The sequence below is a fragment of the Coturnix japonica genome, chromosome 15 (assembly GCF_001577835.2).
Source record: "Coturnix japonica isolate 7356 chromosome 15, Coturnix japonica 2.1, whole genome shotgun sequence".
NCBI classification, from domain to species: Eukaryota; Metazoa; Chordata; class Aves; order Galliformes; family Phasianidae; genus Coturnix; species Coturnix japonica.
In genome coordinates, this window is record NC_029530.1 from 7899075 (window position 1) to 7921870 (window position 22796).

Sequence of the window (22796 nt, forward strand, 5' to 3'; positions counted from 1 at the left end):
CGGTGCTGAGAGGCCTGAGCTGGGGCTGCAGGTAGAGCCCGAGCCATGGAGCTGAGGGTGCAGCCGGGAGTGTGAGCCCTGAGTGTGAGCAGTGTGAGCACTGAGTGTGAGCACCGAGTGTGCTGATGTGAGCGCTGATGTGAGCACTGAGTGTGAGCCCTGAGTGTGAGCCCTGAGCCGGGCACGTTGGTGGTGTGTCGCCCTGCTGTGTGTAAGGCGCTTGGTAAGGACAAGGTTACGAGAAGCGGGTGTTACACTCCACCCTTCGGCTTCTTATGACTCCGGATGCTGTTTTACGAGGTTATGACTCCGGATTCTGTTTTACGAGGATAAGTGAAAACTGCCTAATTATCTTTAGCTAGCATGGTAAAACTGTATGTAAATGCCTGCTGCTATCACTGTGTGATTCCTGAACAAGAAATCTACTCATAGACTCCTTATTTCTTACATAAAGAGTCTATGTGAAACTCGTGAGAAGTCTGAAATTCGTTAAAAATATGAAAGAATGATAATCACTTCCTGGAACTGAATCACCCTCATGATGCAGCAGCCCATACGTTAATGAGGTAATTCTATACTCAGCGTGCATCTGATCGAGAGCAGGTGAAAGGTGACAGTGCCCAATGAAGACATCCCAGCTGTCATGTCTGTGTCCTCGGATCAAGACTTGGCACTCAACATAGTTGTGGTTGGGAGCTCTTAAATGGCACCTGCAGGTAGCAGCCTGGAGGTGGAATTATGCTGCGTGTTAAATGATCTCATTACAGAACTTTACCGGTTTACAAGCAGAGTTTGTTTTGATCAGCGTGGCTGGATGCCACTTGGTAATAAGCGTCACCTTTGGGTGGATGTAAATATATATTAGCCATGTTGTTACAGAAGACAATGATAATATTTATTTATTCTGCCTGCCATTCCTCTAAATAGAGAAATTTTGCTTTAAACATTCCTATAGTTTCCCCAGTAAAATCCAAGTCATTTATTGATCTTGAAGTAGTTTGCGTCCTGTTGGATACAATTCAACATATTGAACCAGAAACTGATCTAGAGAAGAGCAGCTCATTGGTTTTAGTCGCTTTTTAACTAATAACAAATGGATTGTTGGTGTTGTAGACCAGAATAGTGCATAAAATCAAAGATTGCATTAGATAACACTGACTTGCTCTTTTAAAGTTGTATTCACAGTAACCAATATATTACAGCTCTAAACAGCCTGAGATAGGGTATGTGACATTAGCAAGCACTACACTTGGAAGAGCATCACTGTTATCATAAAGTTTAAAAGGAACATGTGTTAATGTTTTGATAAGAAAGTAGAAGTATTTGGGAGTAAGAAATAGGTACATCATTAAACAGTGAGGTATCTGCAGAAGCAGTTGGATTCTTCAGTTTATTGGAAGAGGAGGAGGCAGGCCTGAGGAAGATGGATTCAGTATAAATTTTAATGCTTTATTTTATGAATCTCAGTGCTTTGAGGGGAATTTTTCCCTCAGCTTCTGAATTTACATTTTACATTTCTGTTGTAAAACATTTGTACTTGAGCCACTGTTTGTTGTATGTTGTGTTTGCAGTTTCCTGACTGGCTGTCACTTCCTCATACGTGAGAGCCCATGCATTAGAACTCCGGTCCTGTGGAAGCAGCCACCTTCCAGGACGTTTTTCAGTGGTAAGTGGATTTTGTATGTTTTAAAATTCAGGATTACTCAAAATTAGGCAAATTATGATTGAATGGTGGTGAATATGAAGTCCTTAACATTGGTACAGATGGACTGGGAGCCCCAGTTCAGCGGCCAATTCATTTCTATGGACGTAAGCTCGCAAATAGTGATTTTAAACTTTAGGTGTTTTGCAGGCAGTAAAATAAGTGTATTTATCTACTTCATAAGGTTATTATTCATTGTTTATCTTTGTTTTTTTTAATATATATTTTTTGCTTAGATAGCAAATGTAAAAGCACATGATTTATATACATATATATATATATATATATATATATATAAAAGCGCACACACACACATATATATAGCTGCATTTAGACAAATAATCCCTAGCCATGCTTGAAAGCTACTTCTTCCTTCTAGAAGTGCCATCTGTTCCACAGTGATTTTATGAATATGAAGAGTCTTGCAGGGAAGCAGATCTGGACAGCAGTTTAGATGTTATAATATTCAGAGTGATGCTTGGCTAAAATGTGAATTTGGATCAGTGTCCACTCTCAAATTGGGAATAACTGTGTCAGTGCATGACAGAATACAAACAATTGCGTGCCTGATTTATTTTTGACATTTGTTCACCCTTATACTGCATCATTCCTGTGTGTTTTTTATCAGAAAAACTGGCTTCTGTTGTCACTGTGACATCTGCTTCCCTAATGGTCCCTTTTAATACATCTCATTTGAGGGTATTTGCTTTTTTTTTTTAAGCTTCTTTGATACTGTAACACTTATTTTGTACACAGCAATTATCATTCCTAAAGAAACCTGTCTAACAGGGCCAGCAGAAGAAGAGCTAAAGGTGATTGAGTAAATGGTGGCTAAATTCCCATTTTCACTCTAGTATTTTTTCATAAGGGAAATTTATACTGGAATATTTTTCCGGATCTGTTTCATTCAAAATGAGGGATTTCATGTTACCTTATACTCCCTCGCCTCAATGGCTGGAGAATATTTTTGTAAACCAGACATAATCAGACTGATCAGAGTGCTTAGAGCAGTGCTAGAGGAAGGAGCTCGACATGGAAGGACATACACAATTAAATTGTTTCTAAACTTCTACAGTGATGATGATCTCTATAGCAGAATAAAGGCATTTTACCACGGGTTCCTTTTTTGTAATTACCTTCCTCAGATGACATAGCTTTCTGAGGGCTCAGATGAAAAAATTACTTTTCTGAAGGTGATACAATTTAGCAGAGTTTCATTTTAGTGTTTTAAATGTACTTTCTAAAAAACACAACTTTAATTAACTGACCATATCGAGCCAATATTTCATGTTATTTGCATACCTATATTGTATCAGCCTCTCTCAGAAACATTTTAGCATCACTCTAATCACTTACCATGTCCTGCAGCAACTCAAGCTCTCAGCATTTCTAGCACAGTGTGCAGCCAGGTGCCAGGCCAGGCTTAATCTGAGACTGTATTTTGCAGGTGGGTGTCACAAAGGGGATGTGTAGGAATCTGCATGGGTGCTGGCTGAGAGGTCTTTGTATCAGCTTAATCATGAAATGAGCCTGGTGACAAAAATCAGCATGAAATGCAAAAGAATCATGTTAGGCCATGTAATGACTGACTTAGAAGGGAGGCATCGAGCTTAGTCTCTAATGGGTAATAGGAAGGAAACAGAACATACCAGTTGGGAATTTGTTGAAAGCTGTTCAGCTGTATTATCTGCTTTGGAGTGTAACTGTTATGCACTTGGAGACATGCAGGGAAATCAAAATCCAGCAGGCCTGTAAGAAAGAAGAGGTCTAAATACAGTTTTTAATTTGAATAAACTGTGAAACTGAGGTAGGATTACACAAAATACTACTAATAATAAGGCCTGCTAAAATGATGCTTGCACTCAGAATAACTCCAGCAGGACAGGGCTGTGCAGAGTAAATATTGTTTGGTTTTTTACCAAGTATTTGTAGGCTTGTACTCCATGTGTTGACCTGTTGCTAAAACAATTTTATAGTCTTACAGTTTTGTTTTCCTTGTCAGCTGATGTGGCAATTGGTCCCATTTTGTAACACCACTTATCTGGGTTAATTTCCTTGTACAAATCCTTTGTCTCTTGTCATTTATGAATATTTCATTATTGAAAAATATGCTTTTATCCATTCCAGAGAAGGAAACTTACTTTTTCTATTGCGGTTTGCTGCAAGTAATTGATGATTAAGAGAAATCTTAGGTTAGCTTTACCTCCAAGGAGTTCTATTTTAGAATCAATCTAGAGCATGGAAAAGTACATTAAAAGTCCCGTCCTGGACTTGTTTCTACTGGTTCATCTTCTGGTCTTGTTGCCAGAATCAGAAACTGAACCTTTGTTTTGGAATCTGTAAACTTGTGTGAATTTCTTTAATGGCTGAAAGGTGTGGAATTGTATTTGTGGTTATTTTGTCAGCAAATGACCTCTAGCACAGGAAGAAAAATGTTTGCATAGGTCTATCAGGAGAAGTTACTGAACTGGAAACAGCCTCTGGATAAAACCTGTAGAGAAACCAGAAAAAGCTGTTCCCACCGAGAGCTTTCTGGTATTTACTGGCTCTGGTGAAATAACTGAGCAACTTTGTCAACTTGGAACCAAGGATGTGGTGGAAAAGCAGTTAAAGGCTTTAGGGCTAACAAGTGTTGTTGGTCTCTGTACAGACATTTCTGTTGAAATAGTGATGCAGCTGTCTAGGCGGACCAAAGTTGAAAGGTTGTAGAGTCTTTGTAGACTTAAAGTAAGTAAAATCCTTTTTCATAAGCATTTCACTGCTCTAAACAATCCCTGGCCTTTTTTGGGCATTTTCTTTAGGACAGAATTGTAGAATCATATCACAGAATCATAGAATGTCTGGGGTTGAAAAGGAAGGACCTCAAAGACCATCTAGTTTCAACCCCCCTGCTATATGGTCACCAACCACTAGACCAGGCTGCCCAGAGCCACATCCAGCCTGGCCTTGAATGCATCCAGGGATGGGGCATCCCTGTAGTTGTCCATCTAACTGTAGTTGCTGCCTTGTGTTTTGTGTTGTTTTTTTTTTCTCCAAAAGACAAGATTTCTTCACTAAGAATAAAGCCATTTTCACTTTATGGTGTGTTTTCAGGTATATAATTCGAAATGTTTTAAATCACATACTTTTGTTCATTTCTTTCCTATATGTTTTGACAAAACAAAATACAAGCGAGAACTGCTTGCATAGGGCATCATTCTGTATCATGAATGGAGAGCAGCTGAATGTCACTAATCATTGCCACCTGGAATTCAAGCTGCTCAGGTTGCAGAGCAGTTAGTTATTCTTTGTGTCTATGCATGCCTAGAAATTGAGGTGATATTTACTGAATTTTTTTAGTTGTCCATTTGTCCTTTCCCAGTCAAGCCCTGCCCCTAACACTGATGGAACAAGATAGAGCCCATTGTTTTTGCTTCCTGCTCAGCCATGTCAATGATTGTTGTGGAAATGACACCACTCACTGTCCCGGAATGAATTCCTTTGGGCAGCTTTTCTCTGTCTGGCAGTGACATCGGACTGTAATACAAGCAGAGCAGCTTGGCTGGTTCAGCATGAACAGCTCTGAAGATTTTGGAAGAGAAATGCTTACCCCTTAGAAACTGCCGGGTACTGTGTCACATGCAGCATGCAGGGCTGTGTTGGTAAGAGGAACTTGGTAGTTTTCAGTAAGGAACAGATGTAATACTGGATGATGCTGGTGGTTTTTTTCGCCCTCTATAGCATTGGCATGAGGCTTCTGACTGGCTGATCCACACTGAGTGAGGAGGAATAGTCTTGAGCCACATACAAAATATGTAATATAGTTAAAGTACACAAGTAACAAGGCTCATTTTATACAGAAATGTTAAAAAAGAGCAACAAAAGCACAAAACCGGTGGGCTATTCAGCCTTGGTTTTGTGAAACTAATGCATCAGGCTGGTTCAATGGCAGTGGCTGCCACTCGCAGTGAACTCTCAAGGCATTCATCAGGTTTCTGATGAAATTTTACTCTTCCTGTACTTCATCCTTGAAAACAGTTGTTCACAAATGTACGTCCTGCCAAAAGATGATGACATCGTTGAAGGCTAATTCTGAACAAACTGAGCTTCCATTATATCGTGTATCAGAAGAACAAATACTTTTTCTAATGACAATGCTTAACCAGGGACTTATTCTCAATTTCTTTTATCAAAACAAAGAGCAAGAGTGCCTGCTTTTTTGCTGTTCACAGGACTGTGTTTAGCCTACCTATCAAAATGCTTAAAACTATTGCCCATATTTTGAGTTAATGCTGCACTGAGCCCTCCTGTGTTCTAGTTTCAGCTCAGACAGTGGTAACAGCACACTGAGGGCTTGGATGTTGCTGAGAGCTGGGTGTGGGACATGCCTGCTCTGTAGTGACTTGTATTACAGCAGAAATGTGCCTATTATTGAACCTATGGTAAAGCAGGTTGTCATGTCCTTTCCTCTTCCAGTTAGAGCATTCCCAAATAGATATCTGATAGTAATGAAGATTCTGATTGAGATGCATGAAGCATGTGTACATTGTTCCTTTGTGACTGAGTTTTCCATACAGTTAATGACATAGAAATCCAGAGGTGAATTTTGTGCACTGTGAAGCCCATCCCTGCGGTGCTTTCAGGCAGCTCATTTTACATTCTTTCTGGGAAGAATGTGGAGGGAACACAGATGAGCAGTCAATGCTTATCAGCTGAGTTTCAGTAACTTGGTGAGCTGCAATATCTGGAGCACATAGGAGCATATATTAATACATTCTGTATCCTGTATTTCTGATGGTGTTTATATCATCTAAACTCACATCCCTCACTGTGCATATTGGCTGTGTTTGTTTTAACTTTATGGCTGCTCTCTGAACGTCTGCTTTGCTCTGCTACAGACAGGAGGAAGCTTCATACTGCTCCAGTAAGACAAGCCTTCCGCCTGCGCCCCTTCCATGTTATTGTGGCTGCAGGTGGAGGATACGCAGGATACAAAAAGTATGAGGGCTACAAGTTGGAACAGCTGGAGAAGAAGGGCATAGAGTTGCCTGTGAAGCTCGCAAGTGAATGGGAGGTAAGAAACTTGTGGCAATTTTGCTTCTGCTGTTTGAGGCAAAGCCCCTTTGCTCTCTTTCCAACGAGGGAATGTGCTGCTCATTCTTTGTAGCTGATGCATTTCTGATAAATCATTTCTGTCTTTTAAGAAACTTGTACTCTTGAGAAAGAGCATAATGTGGGCATCTGCAGCTCTGAAGGATCTGTTGGCTTTGTTTAGTGTGGTACAATTTCTTACTTTCCCCACCTTGAATTGCAGGGTGATGAATTAAACACATTATATCATTTTCAGAATTAAATACAGAAATCTAACAAGGCAAGACTGAAATGCCATGCCATAGGAATAAAAAAACATTTAGTGCTGAGTTGGTCCCATAGTTGTAGCTGAAGGTTCAGTACATGCAGCATCTGTAGGGTTTTTATCTTCTCACTGACTGCTCAGTCTGCTAATTTTGGCATTTTTCTTGCTTGTCAGTGCCTTCATGCCTTATCTGCTTTACAAGGATGCTGAGACAGAATTAATATGTAGTAATTATAAATCTACCTGCTATCTTTATACATAAGTTTGCATACGTATACATCTGGTAGGCCTTTTCTTTCTTAGAAAACACCTACTTGCTGGAACTTGCTGACCCTGAGGATTTTTTGCCTTTTTTTTGTGGATTCCAAGGAGATTAGAAATTGTTATAAAATGGCAGTAAGTATATCAGAGGATCAGAGGATCAAATTGAAGTAAGAGGTATTTCTTAATTGGACATAACTGCTGTGTTTCATTCAAACTCTTTAAGGAGATACAGCACAGTACAGCTCAGTGAAAGAGTTTAAAGTATATGTGGCATTCTTCACAGTGAGGTAAGTGTTCAGTATATTTTCTGAAGGCAAGGAGTTAAAAATTCCAGGACTGTAGGATTGTGTAGGAGATGCTTCAGTGTGACCTTTAACATCTCTTCTCTTTGCATTCCTGAGCACACTGCCAGTTTGTGAGTGGTTTTGGCCATGTGCCTTTAGGGGACAAGGCTGGAATGCTTAAATTGGTTTTCACTGGTAATCCAGATGAGCCATGACCCTGGGAAGGCTGGATGCAGACAGCATAGGCTATGATGGCTCCTGAGGAATCTGTCTGTACATCTGTCTTCTATATATTCTTTTCCTGCTGAATTTTATTTCAAACAGAATTTTTTAATTTTTAATTAAATGGTAAGTGTCTATGAAGTATTTATTTTAAAAGGCACCATCAGTTCAGTTTTGGTTCTTGAGAACAAGTGTTTTGTTAATAACGTTCATATTTCTAGGTATGTAACTGAGTAAATCCCTTATTAAATTTGCTTTCTTTCATTATAATAGTATGCTGAGTATTATTATTGGTGGTTATTTGGTGAAGTTACATATATTGCTTTTAATGAAAAAGCTCTAAAGAAATCACAGTGAGAAGTTGTTCTGGTCCTTCCTGATACACTTGAGTTCTGTTGGATGCTTCTGTGGGAGGGAAAGGAAGCCTGAGAGAAGAGGAAACAGAAACTGCGTTCAGACGTTGAAAGAAATATTCTGAACAATTAAGAATTCAAGAAAAATAAGAACTGCACTGTTGCCTTTTTATTAGGAAGTGAAGGGTCTTTTTTAGCTGAGCTCTCGGTTTCCATTATTCTCTCTTTCTGCTTTTGCATCCCTGGAAGCACACTTAGGATTGAGGAAAAGAGGGGTGTTGTTTCTAGAATCTCCACACTGTAGAGGTACATAGTGGGCATTACTGTTGTTTCTCTAGTGCACCTGTCATTGTCTTGAGACATCATGTCGCTAATAGCTTGAGCTGACTGACACCTTAGTGTGTCTTGTACTGTGAATGCCAGCAAGGATCAGCTCAGAGAGACCTGGGCTAAAGTGAGAGTTCCTATGACCAAGGTGACTGGAACTTCATTCTGGTAGGAGGAATTTCTTGTGCTTGTCCTTTGCTTCCATAGACTGTCCTGACGTAATGAAGTGACTTAGATTTTTGTGCAAGGATCTCCTGTTGGATGACAGCACCAGCAAAACCAGTAAACCCACGGGGGAACTGAGCTGTAGTGACATATGGCACTTCAGATGTCAGTAAGAGTCTCTTAAAATGGCTTAATGCTGTGGGGAAGTGCTTGGGTACAGATTTAAGGTCTTGAGTCTCAACGGGAGGAATAACACAGCCTGCCTATTGATATTAGAAACTGTGCCAGGGGGTATTTGTGCAGCAGGAGATACACGATATCTGATACAGAAAGTGCTTTCCTTGGCACATAGCTGAGAGATGTGTAGTGTTACAGTAAGAGGCGTGGAGCATGTTCAGGGAAGAGCTGTACATGTCTATGTTCTTTTATCCAACCTGCATTGCTCTGGAAGAATGAAGCACAGTCTATGGCTGCTGGATCTCTTATTTATTCTTCATTTGCGTTGCTGGGTGCCGACCAGAGCTCAGCACCCCGAGCACCGGGCTGCGGGCTCTATGCTGCGGGCTCTATGCTGCGGGCTTTATGCTGCGGGTTTATGCTGCGGGCTTTATGCTGCGGGCTTTAAGCTGCGGGTTTATGCTGCGGGGCGCTTCCCTGCGTGCCGCACCCGAAGCCCCGCGTTGGGGAGGCTCCCCCCCCCCCGTCCCCACTTGTCCCCCATCCCGGAGGCGGCGCTGTGCCCTCGTTCCGGTCCCCCTCCTCCTCTCCCCGGCTCCTCCCCGCGGGGCTGGGCGGCCCCGCGCCGCTTCCTTAAGGCTCGGAGCCCCATCCCGTGCTCTCACGGAGTCAGACGGCAGCCGTGGGTACCGTCGGTTCCGATCGTGCTGCGGGTGGCCCGGCGCTGAGCTCCGTCCTTCTGGAAGCTGCAGCAGCGGCGGCGCGACGACCCGGCTCGCTCGGGACTTACCTCGGGTGGGTCCGCACGGAACTGCGGGGGGTCGCGGCTCGGGGATGGGCGTTGTTGGGTGGGTCCGGCTGCTTTGGTTGCCGCACGTTGATGCGTCGCTTTGCAAAAGTAAATTCAACTTCTTGTCCTGTTTAGGAGGAGAGAGTTTTGAGACTATTGAACCATCGGGGGGTGGGAGAGGAAGGGAAGGAGGGGTTTCTACGGGCTTATATTTAAAAACTCAAACAAACGCTGCTTAAAATACCGCTCCTCCCCCAGACTAACTAACACAACCCAAGGTCTCGCTGTGAAGGAGCTGGAGCAGCCTCGGGTGGTGCAGCAGCCCCGGGGCCGCCCGGCCCTTCCCACGTGCCCGTACCGCGTGCTGCCGGTGCTGCCGGTGCTGCCGGGCCGTAGAGCTGGGGGCGGATCCGCGATGAAACGTTGGGATGGAAACGGTGCGTTTTTTAAACGGGAGTTCGGCTCCAAGTGTAGAAAGTGAGAGCTGGGGCCGCGAGCTGCCGGGGAGCGCGTTCCAAGGCCGGTGATTCACGCGTACGGGTTCAAAGTGACCCGTGGGTCTGAAGGACGGTTACACGTTGGACTTGATGCAGGCGTATGAAAAGCCCCAGGGTAAGGCTCCAGGCAGCACGGAAAGGGCATTGCGGTGGGGCCATTGGGTGGGAGGTTATATTTGAGCTTATTTGAGCTTATAGAAGCCGGCAGAAAACACTTTGCTGTTGTGCTCCGGAAAGCGGGTTCGTCCCCGTGTGCATTGAGTCACTCATCGCACACCCGGGGCAGGCTGCTGCCTTATTGCGGTGCTTTCCCACAGCTGGATCACACGCAGCCATCCTTCCATCCTTCCACACAGCACTTAGTGCTCCGCTCCAGCCCCACACAGCTGGTCCATAGCAATTACAGCAGTGCTGATGCTGCTGCCATTACTATGGCTGATCATGGGACGGGTCTTCACTCCGGCAGGGCTCTAATTGACCTGTGGGTGTGAATCTCAGCATTACATTGAAGGTAGTTCAGGATATGTGAACTTGGGGTTTTCTTCCCAAGTTGTGTTACCAACTGTCCTCATTAACGTTCACTTCAAGGCCTTCAGGTTCTGGGCAGTCCCTGGTTAAATATTTATTCTACTGATACCCAATACAATGGTAGCTCAGTTTATTTAGAGTTAGCCTTCAGCACTGATAGATAATGCTTCTCTAGGGATTTATACTGTATCATCACTACGTGAAAAGGACCTTGCAGATGATCGTGTTCCAGCTCCCCTGCTGTGGGCAAGGACACCTCCCACTAGAGCGGGTTGCTCAAACTATGGTGTGTAGATTTTTGTTTCAGCTGTGAATTGCTTGGGGGGCAGCTGGGGGAATGGCAGCCTGCCATGTATGACAGCACTTAAGCACTCAGGTATCTGCATCTTGGTGAATGTAATGAGGTCAGTAGAACAGAACTTAAAGAGAAACATAGGTTGTCATGCTCATCTGAACTGATTCTTTTGAGTAAGTGGAGGAAAAAGCCTCGTAATGGCAATAATTGGCCATTCCTGGAGCAGAATTTCTCTTGGAGCATATTTAAAAAATTAGTTGAACTAAAGGGTGGTGCTCCCCATTGCATTGGGCAGCAGAACATTTCAGCATCCATTCACTTTCAGGGAGCAGATGGACTTGCTCCGTGCGGAGTCTAGTTTGCACAGTCTAGAATACGGTTCCATGAAAACATCTGGGGTATGAAACTGAGCTTCTGTTGGAAGAGATCACGGCTGGACATCCCTGATCCCTGAGGAGACACGTGTAGGTAGAGAGATGCTGAGGTGGGGCAGGGTGCCAGCCAGGCCTGGAGCAGCCACCAATGCAAACTGCTTCACAATGTTGTGTGAAGTGTGAGTGAAGACTCAGTACCAGGGTGGTTTTCATTTACTCCAAAGTGCCTTTGGAAACCGTGTTGTCAATTACACTTTTTTTTTTTCCTATTTGAAATCCTCTTTATTTATTTATTTAAATGTTGGCAACTTGCAGCATTCCTGGCAGGATAGCAGAAATAACCCCACTGTGCTCCTTGTTCCTTTGCTTTGAATTTTGGTAAGATTTGGGGTATTTCTTTTCTTTTTATTGGAGTTGTTACCATTCAGCTTGAACGACAATAAAGGCGGGGCTTGGAGCTTCCTGTGACACAGCACACCACGTCACCCTTTTCTTCTTGAAATAGATTCTCACCGTGCAGGCACTTCAGGGGTGTTTCTAGGGAATATCTGAACTATTTGGAGTCGAGGGCCAATCATAATACGTGGTTCTTGGAACATTTTCCTTATGAGGCCTGAGCAGGAAGTTAAGCTAGTTCTACATTTTCATGCTGTCCCTCCCACTTCTCCTGGCTTATCTCAAATGAAATGCAGCCCTTTCCCTTACCTCAGCACCAGTGCTCTTTTTATCTACTCTACAAGACACACGGCTTTCATGGAGATATATATTTAACCCATACTATTACAGAAGTAAGAGAAGTGCATAACTATTATAGTGTTAGTCCCTAAACTACTGGGTACTTGGTTTAATTCTGATTGTGCTTCCCCTTTCAGTTTCAGTCTGCCTTAGCAACCCAAATACAGACAACATGGGAGGCAGGAAATCTGGGTTTGAGATGTGGTCTGAGGGGGAAACGTATCTCTATATTTGCTCATGATTCAGGGATAGAAATACTGCAGCATTTTGTCACTAAAATAAACAAACAAAAAAGCATCACCAACAACCAGCCAAGAAAAAACCCAACTCCCTTTACCCATGTTTTTACCCAGCATTTTAGTTCTGCTGGACATAAACTTGTGGTGGTATTGAGAGCCACATAAAAGATACATTAACACCTTTATAACTTATTCACAGGCTGGCCCTAAAGCTGACTTATTTACTAAGTATTTGGGTATTTGTAGAAGTGTCCCTTACCTGCTGCCTGGGCATCTTCTAAGATGGAGATTCCAGGGGATGGATGTTGGCATCTGGCAAGAGTTTGTGAAAGGGAAAGGGCTTCTTTTCCTTCTTCTCAAGGTGGGCGGTAGGAGCAGGAGGGGATTTTTGGTGCCAAATGGTCCAGAACTGCTTTAGCTGCAGCTGCTGCACTGCAGAATTGAAGCTGGGAATTATCTCCTCCTCTTCTCCGCTCTGCTCCGCCTCCCAGCCTCATATTCAGGCCACTGCTGAGGTTAGCAGCACAAGACTGGTGGGCTGCTTTACGGAGCGTCAGTGCCCAGCAGCCTGGGACTGCAGCGTGTTCCTTGGAGAACTGAGCTTCCATGGCGGCTAGGACGAGGGAGAAGCGAGGACTGTGTCTATGGAGGGCTTGTTTTTATCTTGTGCACAGTCGTCTTTGTAGTGGGATTTTGAAATGTGACACAATGCCTGTTTGTTTGCAATAGCTGCAACCCTTGTAGCAGAAATTCAAGTGGGAAACAGAGGGGGAATCCAGAGACAAACCAGCAGGAGAACTAGAAACAGTGACGTCGTGTCCTCCCTCCTGTGCCGGAGCAAGCAAAGAAAGGAGAGGTAGAGGAAAAAAGACTGAGCCTTGCATCCAGCCGTCGCCCTGACAATGTGTCAGTCAAACGCCCTGCAGGGACCTGATCTGCACACAGGGAAATGGTGAGATGCTGTAAAGCTTTATCTAACCCTCCACCCTCTTGCTACAACCTCCACAAAGTTAAAATTCATGTCCGGAGGCTGCGTTCAGGGAACGGTGGCAGCAGCAGCTGTGCCGGGGACCCACACCCACAGCTGGACAGCCCGGCTGGCTCTGCCGGTGAGACCCCAAATAGGAGAACTCGATTCAGGTACTGTGCGGTGTTTTCTGCTTTGCAGGAATGGTGTCTGAAGGGAGAAAAAAGGGAGGGAGGATGGGAGGGTTTCTGGGCAGGAGGAGTGACAGCCATCTGCAAAGCTTTTGTTTGGCCTAATTACTATAAAGCTCCTTATGCATTGAATTGTCAGAGAAGGGCATGCTGTTATGTGACAAGGGGAACGAAGAGGTTTTCTTTCCTTTTTCCCGTTCTCCATCATGAGGAAAATAGGGAGATTAGCCCAGGGACTGCTCTGAAACCAGGCCAAGCAGCGGGGAGCCCCAGGGCTCTGGAGTGCGCTGCCAGGATGCAGCTCGGATGGGATTGGTCCGCCAGCAACTGCAGTGGTGGGGGGAGCGTGGCAGGGGAGCAGGACCTTGGCACGATGCTGAGCCTGGCACCAACCCTGCCGGCCTCAAGCAGACTGCAGGCTGGCAGGTGATGAGTGGGAGAAAGGACATGGAGCGCCCCTTCCTATTCCCATGTTGAGTCAGTCCTACCTCCCACTGAGAAAGTAGCTTTACATGTGCTGAGACAGCACTTCATCTCCTTAGGTGTTGGCTGCTATCTTGTTTTCCTTGCTTTGTGATGCACAGATCTGAGTTTTTATGTTTTTTTTTTAATGGTGGATCAGTGAGCCAAAAGCACCATCTTGCATCCCAAAGTGGTGACAGATGTCCCCTGCCTATGTCGTATTTTAATTCTGATCCATGTTTTGACATGGATAATAACATGTTGGCACGAAAATTTCCTTTTTAGATTCCCAGCTTTTTTCCACACTGAAAAGTAGTAGTTCGTACTTCATATCATATAGTCCGGTGTAAAGCAGAGTTGTTCAGAGCATCCAGAGTGTACCCTTCCAGTGCATACACACACAGCTGCATCCTGGTTGCAGGCATTCTGTCTGCAGCAGAGTAGGGAGAACATTCCTGGCTCGGATTTAAGGCAGTGCCCAGCAGACTTGAGTATTTTGATATTCCATTTGATAATGTGACTCGGGTGGTGTCAGAAATGGCTTTGTCCAAATCTTCTTCATGAGCAAATCCAAAGAATAAATGGGGACCCGGTGGGTCTCTCGTCCTGACCTCCTGTCACAAGGGTCTGAACCGAGGTACGCAGTGCTCTAAGGAGCAGCTTTTCCCTTGGAGGGTCGCACATTCAAATTCTGCCTGCAGCCATTTGTGCCGAGGTTGCTTTCACTCAGGAAATCCACTGTATGAAAAGTCTTTGGTGCAGTTGGTTATGAGGCAAAGGAGTGATTAAGCTATAGAGACTGGGTTATCGTGCAGCACCAGCAGTATCAGCTTTGTTCCACGTGTTCTCTGTTCAGCACCAAGGGTACCCAGTTAATATTTAAGATCTGGAAAGACATCTTCTGGAGTCAGTTATTTGAGCATTACGTTACTAACTCAGGAGTGCTACTCCTGTTGTTTCTCATACGCCTGTTCCGTTGAGACAGTTAACAACAAGCAGGTCTGTGTTTGACTCCTGTGTCCCATTTAAGACACCATCTAGTCAAGGTTCCTTCAACACGAGTGCTATGGGGACTTCTGTTTCTTAGATCTCAGGGATTTCTTTAATTATATTCTGCTCATTGTTGCTCCTCCATGCAGTGCTGGGATTGATGTCCCAGAATCACATGGTTCTGGCTTTCTACCTTGGCTGTCCTAGAGATGGAGCAGTCAGGAGCAGCATTTTCTGGGGGTGTAATCTTCTGATTTTTGAAAGAAGGATCTTTGCTCTCTGTTGTTTGCATTGTAAACTATCATGTTATGTTGTTACTCCGATGAAGAGTACTGTACTGGTCCTCTATTTTGGGAAGAACTTGCCAAAATAAAGGAGTAAGGACTTGCAGAATGGATCTTTAAGATGAGTAGGATAAATCACCCCCAGCTACCAGCAGCTGGCGGCTCCGATGCTGAGATGGCTGACCCTCTGATGTTGTGTATGTAATCTTTCAGGTTGCAATTTCCCCAGCTGGCCCTGAGGCGAAGGTTGGGCCAGCTAAGCTGTATGTCTAGGCCTGCTCTGAAACTCCGTTCTTGGCCTCTGACTATTCTCTATTACCTTCTGCCTTTTGGTGCTCTTAAGCCCTTGACCAGAGTGGGATGGAGGCCTGTGAGCAGGGTAAGTGCGAGCAGGTCTCTTGTGCTTCATGTCTGTTAGCTGTGTGGTGCTGAAGGGAGCTGGCAGCAGCTGGGTGGAAAGGTCCTTAATATTAGAACAGGTATGAACATCACTAGCATGAAAGCAGAGAGATGCAGGCTCTTATCCCTTTAATTTTACTGTTTAGAACTGTTGTCACTAATTGCTTCACAGATAAGTCATTTTTCAGTAGCTGAGAATTTATTTGTCCTCTTAATGGTTTACCCACAAAAATCAACAGAAACTTCTGAATTAATTCAGTTGCCTCAAAATACGAAGTCAGGGATAATGCAGAGCACGTTACTTGTCCAGTTCCCTTTCCTGGCCACACTGAAATGCTCTCCTGTTTTTTTGTTAAGGCTTTGTTTTTCAATTTTTCTTTTTTTTTTTTTTTTAATATTTTTAATTCAGCCCTTCCAAATAATACACTAATGCAGATCTATCTCTGCTCTGACACCGATGAGAGTAGTCTGCAGGCAGCCCTGCATGGAGGTGTTCTCTACATCTGCAACAACCACATTAATGTTTTGATTGAAAACTGTAACAGAATTGCAGTTCTTGGATTTCCTTTGAATTCTGATTGGTTTCATCCCATCAACTTGAAAACCAGATGCTTTGGAAAAGAAAGGCTGTAGGAAATAGCAGTGACAGTTTCTGTGTCTTCACAGTTGCAGCTGTGTGCTCTCAGTGCTGGTGGGAAACTGAGCAAAACTGATTTTACAAATCAACACTGTATAAGGCATGTCAGAATGGCAAAGCATTATTTTTCTTTATTACTTCAGCTGGAGCACTGTTGATTTAGAAGATTTTAGTTGAAGCAAGATTAAGTCGGTTGTTTATTGCTGAAATGTCACTATTTTCATGTGCAGAATGGTGATTTCCAAGTCAAATCCTATTTCACTGTGTTTGGTAGGATGGACAAGCTCTCAGCCAGCGTGCGCTCGTTTGTGTTTATTGCTGTGCTGTGCAAGACATGGTAGTGAATATGATTGAGAATAAATGATGAGTCTTGCTAAGGAAAAAAACAAACCAAACAAAACAATAATTTAAAAATAACTAAAAAAAAATATCTTGGGAGTGAAATACAGCTGAGTTACACTGCTTGAAACATGAAAACTGGTCTCAGAGGCTCATTTTCTGTGCTACCTCCTACATGGTCACACACTGTGGGTTACACAGAGCTCAGAAGCTGCAGTTACCAACAGGGGTGTGCTGTCACTGTCCTGCTACATCAGTAGAATACTTCTTACCAACACTGTTTCATTTGTTTTTTCTTGCTATTAAATGCATGCTTTGGTGTAAGCCCAAAGGTAAATGTATTTCTGCAGAACTATAGGCACTTTAGCGATTATCGACTTCTTTGTTGCAGGAGAAGGAGTAAGGCTGGCATTAACTTATACCAGTTTAGGTGCATTGACATAGGTATATTTCTTCAACTGTATGCATATCAAAGATACTGGAATATAGAAAATACTGTCATTGGGAGATGCGTTATTTTTCTGTCATTTTTCATTTGGTTGTTCACAAATAGTAATACAGTGTTAATGTTAAGCTCTTCTGAGAAGTATTCCACTACCATGTGTGAAATACCTTTTCCTGTAAGCCTCACACGGGGCGGTTTCCAGTAACTTGAATCTGAAGCTTTAGCCTGCAAGGGAGTAGAGTTCTTGGCTTCAGTGTAAGCTCATAGTAAGTTCATCCTATCCCTCATATGTTGTCACTAGAATGGAAGGAGTGAGGATCTAAGTGCGGTGTTTACTTCTTTTCTCTGCTTAAAAGCTAATTCATTTGTGTCAAGGGAATTGTTAGCATAAACATCTTGATTCTTTTTTCTTTATGGGAGGAACTGAATGATGTGATGTAATTAATTCTTCCTTCAGGTTGCTCTGTACAAGTCAGTACCAACTCGACTGCTTTCACGAGCCTGGGGTCGTCTGAATCAGGTGGAGCTGCCCACATGGCTCCGGAAGCCTGTTTATAGCCTGTACATCTGGACGTTTGGTGTGAACATGAAGGAGGCAGCTGTAGAAGATTTGCATCACTACAGAAACCTCAGTGAATTCTTTCGCAGGAAGCTGAAGCCACAAGCACGGCCAGTTTGCTGCGTGCACAGTGTGGTGAGTGAAGGGAAATGTAAAAGTCTCCCCACCAAGAAACTTGTCTGCTTGCTATGGTGGATGGTGAGGAAAGCATAAATTCCCACTGCATTTCCTTTTTTTGTCTGTGCTGTAGATTAGTCCCTCTGATGGAAAGATCCTTAACTTTGGACAAGTAAAGAACTGTGAAGTGGAGCAAGTAAAAGGGGTGACTTATTCTCTGGAGTCTTTCCTGGGACCTCGCATCAGCACAGAGGACTTGCGTTTCAGTGAGGGTAAGTTCTGACCCTCGCACCTGTCTTGCTCTGCCTATTCTAAGTGTTCATAGACATCACGTTTCCAGGAAGAAAAGCTGTTCTCATATTTGTTATATTTTTAGGGATAAAAGTAGTTCTTCTTTCACCATCAGTAGCTTGCACTACCTGACTTGTTCTAATTCTCTTCCAGTTTAATTGGTTGGTTCTATTTTCTGTGGTTATCTGAATAATTACAGTGACTCCAAGGTCTGCCATGGTAACAGTGCTTTAGCATTCCTGCTGACAGACCATGTGCTTGAGCACCTGGTTAGCAAAGATTGGATGCTTCCCAATGCATTTTGTCCAGAAACACTGTGCCTTTACTGGTAAGTGCTGTCACTGCTTCTGCTGCACCTTGAGCACCGTCTTCATGGCCTTCAGTTTTGATAAGAGCAACACATTTTGCTGAACTGGAGAGGGGACTGGAGAGACCAAGTTCTGCTAACAGCAGGCTTATTTTCAACATGATCTCAACAGAGAACTTCATAAACCTAAGAACTTTTCACAGATTCTGTTACTTCAAATGGTAGCTTTAGGAAAACATCCACGTTGCAGTAGATTTCAGTTTTGGAGTTTATATTCCCTAAGCAGCACAGCAGAAATTGATGAATTTCCAAAATGTTTAAAACAGTACAGGATCTAATCTCATTTTGTAAAGGAAAAAGAATACATTGAAATAGTGGATTCTTGGGGCTATTTCTAGTCTTATCAACACATGCAGACTGCGTTTAGTCTATTGTTTCTAATACAGGCTGCTCAGCTATGGTAGTTGATGGCATGAAGAGTACCTTTTAACTCCTTTTTTTCTGTGCAGTCCCAACTGGCAACTCATTTCAGCAACAACTAGTCACAAAGGAAGGGAACGAGCTCTACCACTGTGTAATCTACCTTGCACCAGGGGATTATCACTGCTTCCACTCACCCACTGACTGGAGGGTGTCACACCGCCGTCATTTTCCAGGTACTTTTCTTCTAGAAAATTAATGCAGAGGGGCTGTGGGTGGAAGCAGGCCAGTGCTGGATGAGATGTGCCAGTGGAGCAGTTGTACATGTTAGATAATGGGAGCACGGTGCTTTATCACACATGGTTATGAATTCTAAGGTAATATAGTTTACCAGATTTAATCACATGTGAATGGTGAAAGCAGTGATATTGCATTCAGGCTTTCCTAATTCTTGGAAGCAATTGTTGACCCAGGCTGATCCTATTCCCTCCCAGGAAAAAAAACATTTGCATATGAAATACAGTTCTGCAAGTCAGAGCAAACAGTACCTTAAAATATGATCTCTGTTCCTGTATTTGGCAAAGAAGATAGAGCCAAACAATAACTCTAGCAGAGCTGGCTTCAGATGGTTTTGTCTTCCTCTTTGAAGACCATTGTTCTCTAGCTCAGCAAAAAGAGTTTATTTCTTGGTCCTCAATCCTGAAGTCTTGGATTTGATTTCAAACACTCTGAGGGAAGATAAAGACCTGCCACAAAGTTTGAGAAATCTGTCAGATGCCAGATTGAAGTTATGACTGGCCAAAGCAAAGGAGTTAAATGAAATGCAGCTGTCAGGTTCAACATATGAAGTAGATGCACTTACATCCAGACATCGTTACAGTACTGTTATGCAACTAATAGTTGAGTTTGATTATTTTCTCACTATTGCAGGTTCTTTGATGTCTGTGAATCCTGGAGTTGCTCGCTGGATCAAGGAACTGTTTTGCCACAACGAACGGGTTGTCCTTACAGGTGACTGGAAACATGGCTTCTTCTCTTTAACAGCTGTAGGAGCAACAAACGTGGGCTCTATCCGCATCTACTTTGACCAGGTGAGTATGTTTACTGACAGGTAGCTTTCTGGTTTTGACTGCTGAGGTTTGTAAAGCATGATGGAAGAACAGTAAAAAATGAATATCCTATTAAATTGTTTCACTCTGATGTTCTGCACTGACTCACTCATAGGGAGCTGCCTGCACTATAGACTTTTTTTCTTTTTAATATTCTTGTTGCATTTTTGAATTGTAAGGTTCTGCATTGAAAATGCCTTGATACCCAAAGGCTAAAGCTCTACTGATAATAAGACTGAAACACTCAAGTAACAGTCTCTTCCTTCTCTTTACAGGACTTGCATACCAACAGTCCACGTTACTCAAAAGGTTCCTACAATGACTTCAGCTTCATATCCAACAACAACAAGGAGGGAATCCCCATGAGGAAGGGAGAACATTTAGGGGAATTTAACTTAGGCTCGACGATTGTGTTAATCTTTGAGGCACCCAAGGACTTCAAATTCCACCTTAAAGCTGGACAGAAAATCCGATTTGGAGAAGCACTGGGCTCTCTCTAGGGACTCACACAGCAAAGAAGGCTTTATATACAAAGGGACTCTTAATACACTGTGGAGTGTTATACTTGACAAGCATGTATCACTCAGCAGGACCTGAGTGAGGAAAACAGAAGATGTCTTTGCTGTGTTCCCGTTAGAGAATTTGGCCTATATTTACATACTGCTGCTGAAATGCAGAAAGAGAAGAATGAACATATACGTATCAGGTACAGTTGCCTTTAAAGATACTGACTATGGAGGTTTCTGGCCTACCCTGTGCCTGTAGTCTTTTGTGTTCTCCCCCTCAGTGTGCCACAGGGTAACTATGTTCATAGAGCTTATAAATCTCTTTTAAGCCTTTCTAGACTGCAGGTCCAATGGGTAAGGGTGGAAGCAGAGGTTAGCTGTATTTAAAGGGATGCTGGCAAGTTGAGTCAGACATTGTACCTTAGATATGAATTATCTTTTTCAGACCTTGAATAGTAGATATGTTCTTATCTTTATTCTAAAACACTCTTCTGAAGTTCTTACATAAAATGCATGGAGAGCCAGTGGACAAGTATGGCACCATGCTCCAAACCAAGCAAAATGCACAGAGTATCTGTACATTAAGTTACACACCCAATTTATTTTCCAATGATAGACAACTTTTCTTTTACCTGACAGTGTCCCTTTAGAAATGCACTTTGCACTGTATTTTAAAGCTAGAAACACTGTATCTACATTCCATACGATGAAACTGGTCATCTTGGGATTTTATTTATTAAATTTTAGGAAACAGATCCATATGTCCAATCTCTATTCCATGGTTTTATTTTGCTGTTCCAGGCCTTAAGGATTTTGTTTGCATAAGAAAAAGTTCACTTCTGGAATTAAGGGTTGGAAGACAGATGTTTCACCTCTGAGTCTATGTATCTTCATTGTTGCTCTGTCATTAAATTCTTTAAGAATTAGTTCCTCTATTTATAGAGCAGTTTCAGATACTTCAAAACCAAATTTTATTGCATGGAGTGAAATGCCCTGTGCGATGACAGCATATTAAAATATGGCAGATTGTTGAAGTGATCTTTGGCCTCTCAGCTGCCAACCTGGCTGTCCTGTAATGGACTGGCAACTATTTCATCTTAGCTGAAACATGAAAAGCCACACCTGCTCTGATTTCTGCCCTCGTACTTAATGATAAGAATGGTCTGGGGCCTGAATGCTTTACACGGAAGCTTCATCTTACAGTGAAACTTACTCGTTGTAACTTCACATCAAGAAGAGTCAACAACCTAATGCCCTGGATCTGTTGAGCATGGCAACAAAATCCCTAACAGAAAGTGTGCCAAACTGGAGAAATTCCATTTTAAAGCAATATAATGATTGGTTTTAGAGTTTAAGTTCTTTTAAGTCAAAATATTTAGAACTGTTTGCTGCCCAGAACTTGCTGGAGTGGACATGCTTACAAAACTCGCCTTTTTGATCTCTAAAAGATTTCTCATATTACTTTCTTGCTTGAGCCTTGGGTGTTTTTTTCTGCTACTTCATGGAGCTAGGGGGCTTTGACCAGCTGTGTTTTCCTTAAGAAATACTTACCTTTTCTGTATGCACTGCATAAAATATAATCTTATTGTACACGTCCAGTTTGCCAAGTCCTGTATGCTTAGCTTGTCATCAGGAAAGAAGGGATGGTAAACTGTGTGTAGTGATGTAGTCCAGCTGTGACTCAAAGATGATGGTGGCTGTTCAGGTGACAAGCAGGAGAAAATTCATTTGGCTCTGAGAGTCAGTGTTTCCTCACTTTACATGGAGAGGAATTTGAAAGCTTGAAGTGGCTCTCAGCCACCTGTCACGTTAAGCTTCTTGGCATTAGTAAGTTTACTCCTGCAGCAGTGTATTATCACATACAGGTTCTAGAAATGTGCACTTTTTTAAACCACTGAGAGAAAGAAATACTAAAGCAAACATCATCCCCAGGGGCTCCAGCTGTGATTAGCCTCAACTTCAAAGACAGATTAATAAATAACACCTTTGTTCCAGTGGATGAGAGAAAAATGACTGAATCTCTTCCCCTGTTTTTCAGTGGGGTCAGTGGCATCCAGCCACAGCCAAAGCAACGTTAAGCTTTAATTTACTGCTACACAGCAGCATCATCAGCTGCAGTAGCTGCAGGTTATGGACGGGCAGTAGGAGATAAGTTACCTGATGTTTGCTTTAATAGAAGTCTTAAGAAGAGGGAGAGGATTCAATGTGCAAGTGGCTGGTTTTGTGAAGGTCTCAATGCTGTACAAAGCTAGCTAATTGACAAATGTTACTTGCTATGCAGGGGCCAGCAATCATCCTGGAAGTGGAAAGCAAAGTTCCCAGAGGGTACTGATAATGCTGTGAATTTCTCCTGCATGGAGAATCCATTGAATTCTTCAACTGTATCAGTAGCACGGTATTTTTGTATGTCAAAGTATATGACTTACTGACATGAACTCATTTAATTGCAAACATTTTGAAATAAAGAGTCTTATCTGTGTTGCTTA

The 22796-nt window shown here is 43.0% G+C and overlaps 2 protein-coding genes and 1 long non-coding RNA gene across 8 annotated transcripts in view; 1 reads left to right on the forward strand and 2 right to left on the reverse strand.

Moving 5' to 3' along the window:
* LOC107321220 (melanotransferrin-like) overlaps positions 1 to 9746 on the reverse strand; it is a 22876-nt gene extending 13130 nt beyond the window's left edge. Inside the window, exons 1-2 of one of the 3 annotated variants that reach the window (XM_032447898.1) lie at positions 5292 to 5438; positions 3352 to 3451 (exon numbers count right to left, since the gene is read on the reverse strand). The gene's annotated coding sequence lies outside the window, so the exon portion shown is untranslated. Of the gene's footprint in view, positions 1 to 3351; positions 3452 to 5291; positions 5439 to 9619 lie in introns of those variants that run through there. The other 2 variants (XM_015877923.2, XM_015877921.2) reach the window with 2 other exon arrangements.
* The window catches only part of PISD (phosphatidylserine decarboxylase), a 22948-nt gene extending 152 nt beyond the window's left edge, over positions 1 to 22796 (forward strand). Inside the window, exons 1-8 of one of the 4 annotated variants that reach the window (XM_015877929.2) lie at positions 13122 to 13239; positions 13317 to 13427; positions 15395 to 15560; positions 17459 to 17695; positions 17811 to 17949; positions 18785 to 18931; positions 19626 to 19786; positions 20080 to 22796. In XM_015877929.2, coding sequence (XP_015733415.1) covers positions 13190 to 13239; positions 13317 to 13427; positions 15395 to 15560; positions 17459 to 17695; positions 17811 to 17949; positions 18785 to 18931; positions 19626 to 19786; positions 20080 to 20304 — 1236 coding nt within the window. In that variant the 5' untranslated portion in view covers positions 13122 to 13189 and the 3' untranslated portion in view covers positions 20305 to 22796. Of the gene's footprint in view, positions 1 to 1571; positions 1667 to 6579; positions 6756 to 13032; positions 13428 to 15394; positions 15561 to 17458; positions 17696 to 17810; positions 17950 to 18784; positions 18932 to 19625; positions 19787 to 20079 lie in introns of those variants that run through there. The other 3 variants (XM_015877930.1, XM_015877931.2, XM_032447901.1) reach the window with 3 other exon arrangements.
* LOC116654120 lies at positions 19077 to 19649 on the reverse strand. The gene is made up of 2 exons (XR_004309050.1): positions 19558 to 19649; positions 19077 to 19441 (listed from the first exon to the last, which is right to left on the reverse strand). It is a non-coding gene; the product is annotated as an uncharacterized LOC116654120 (long non-coding RNA).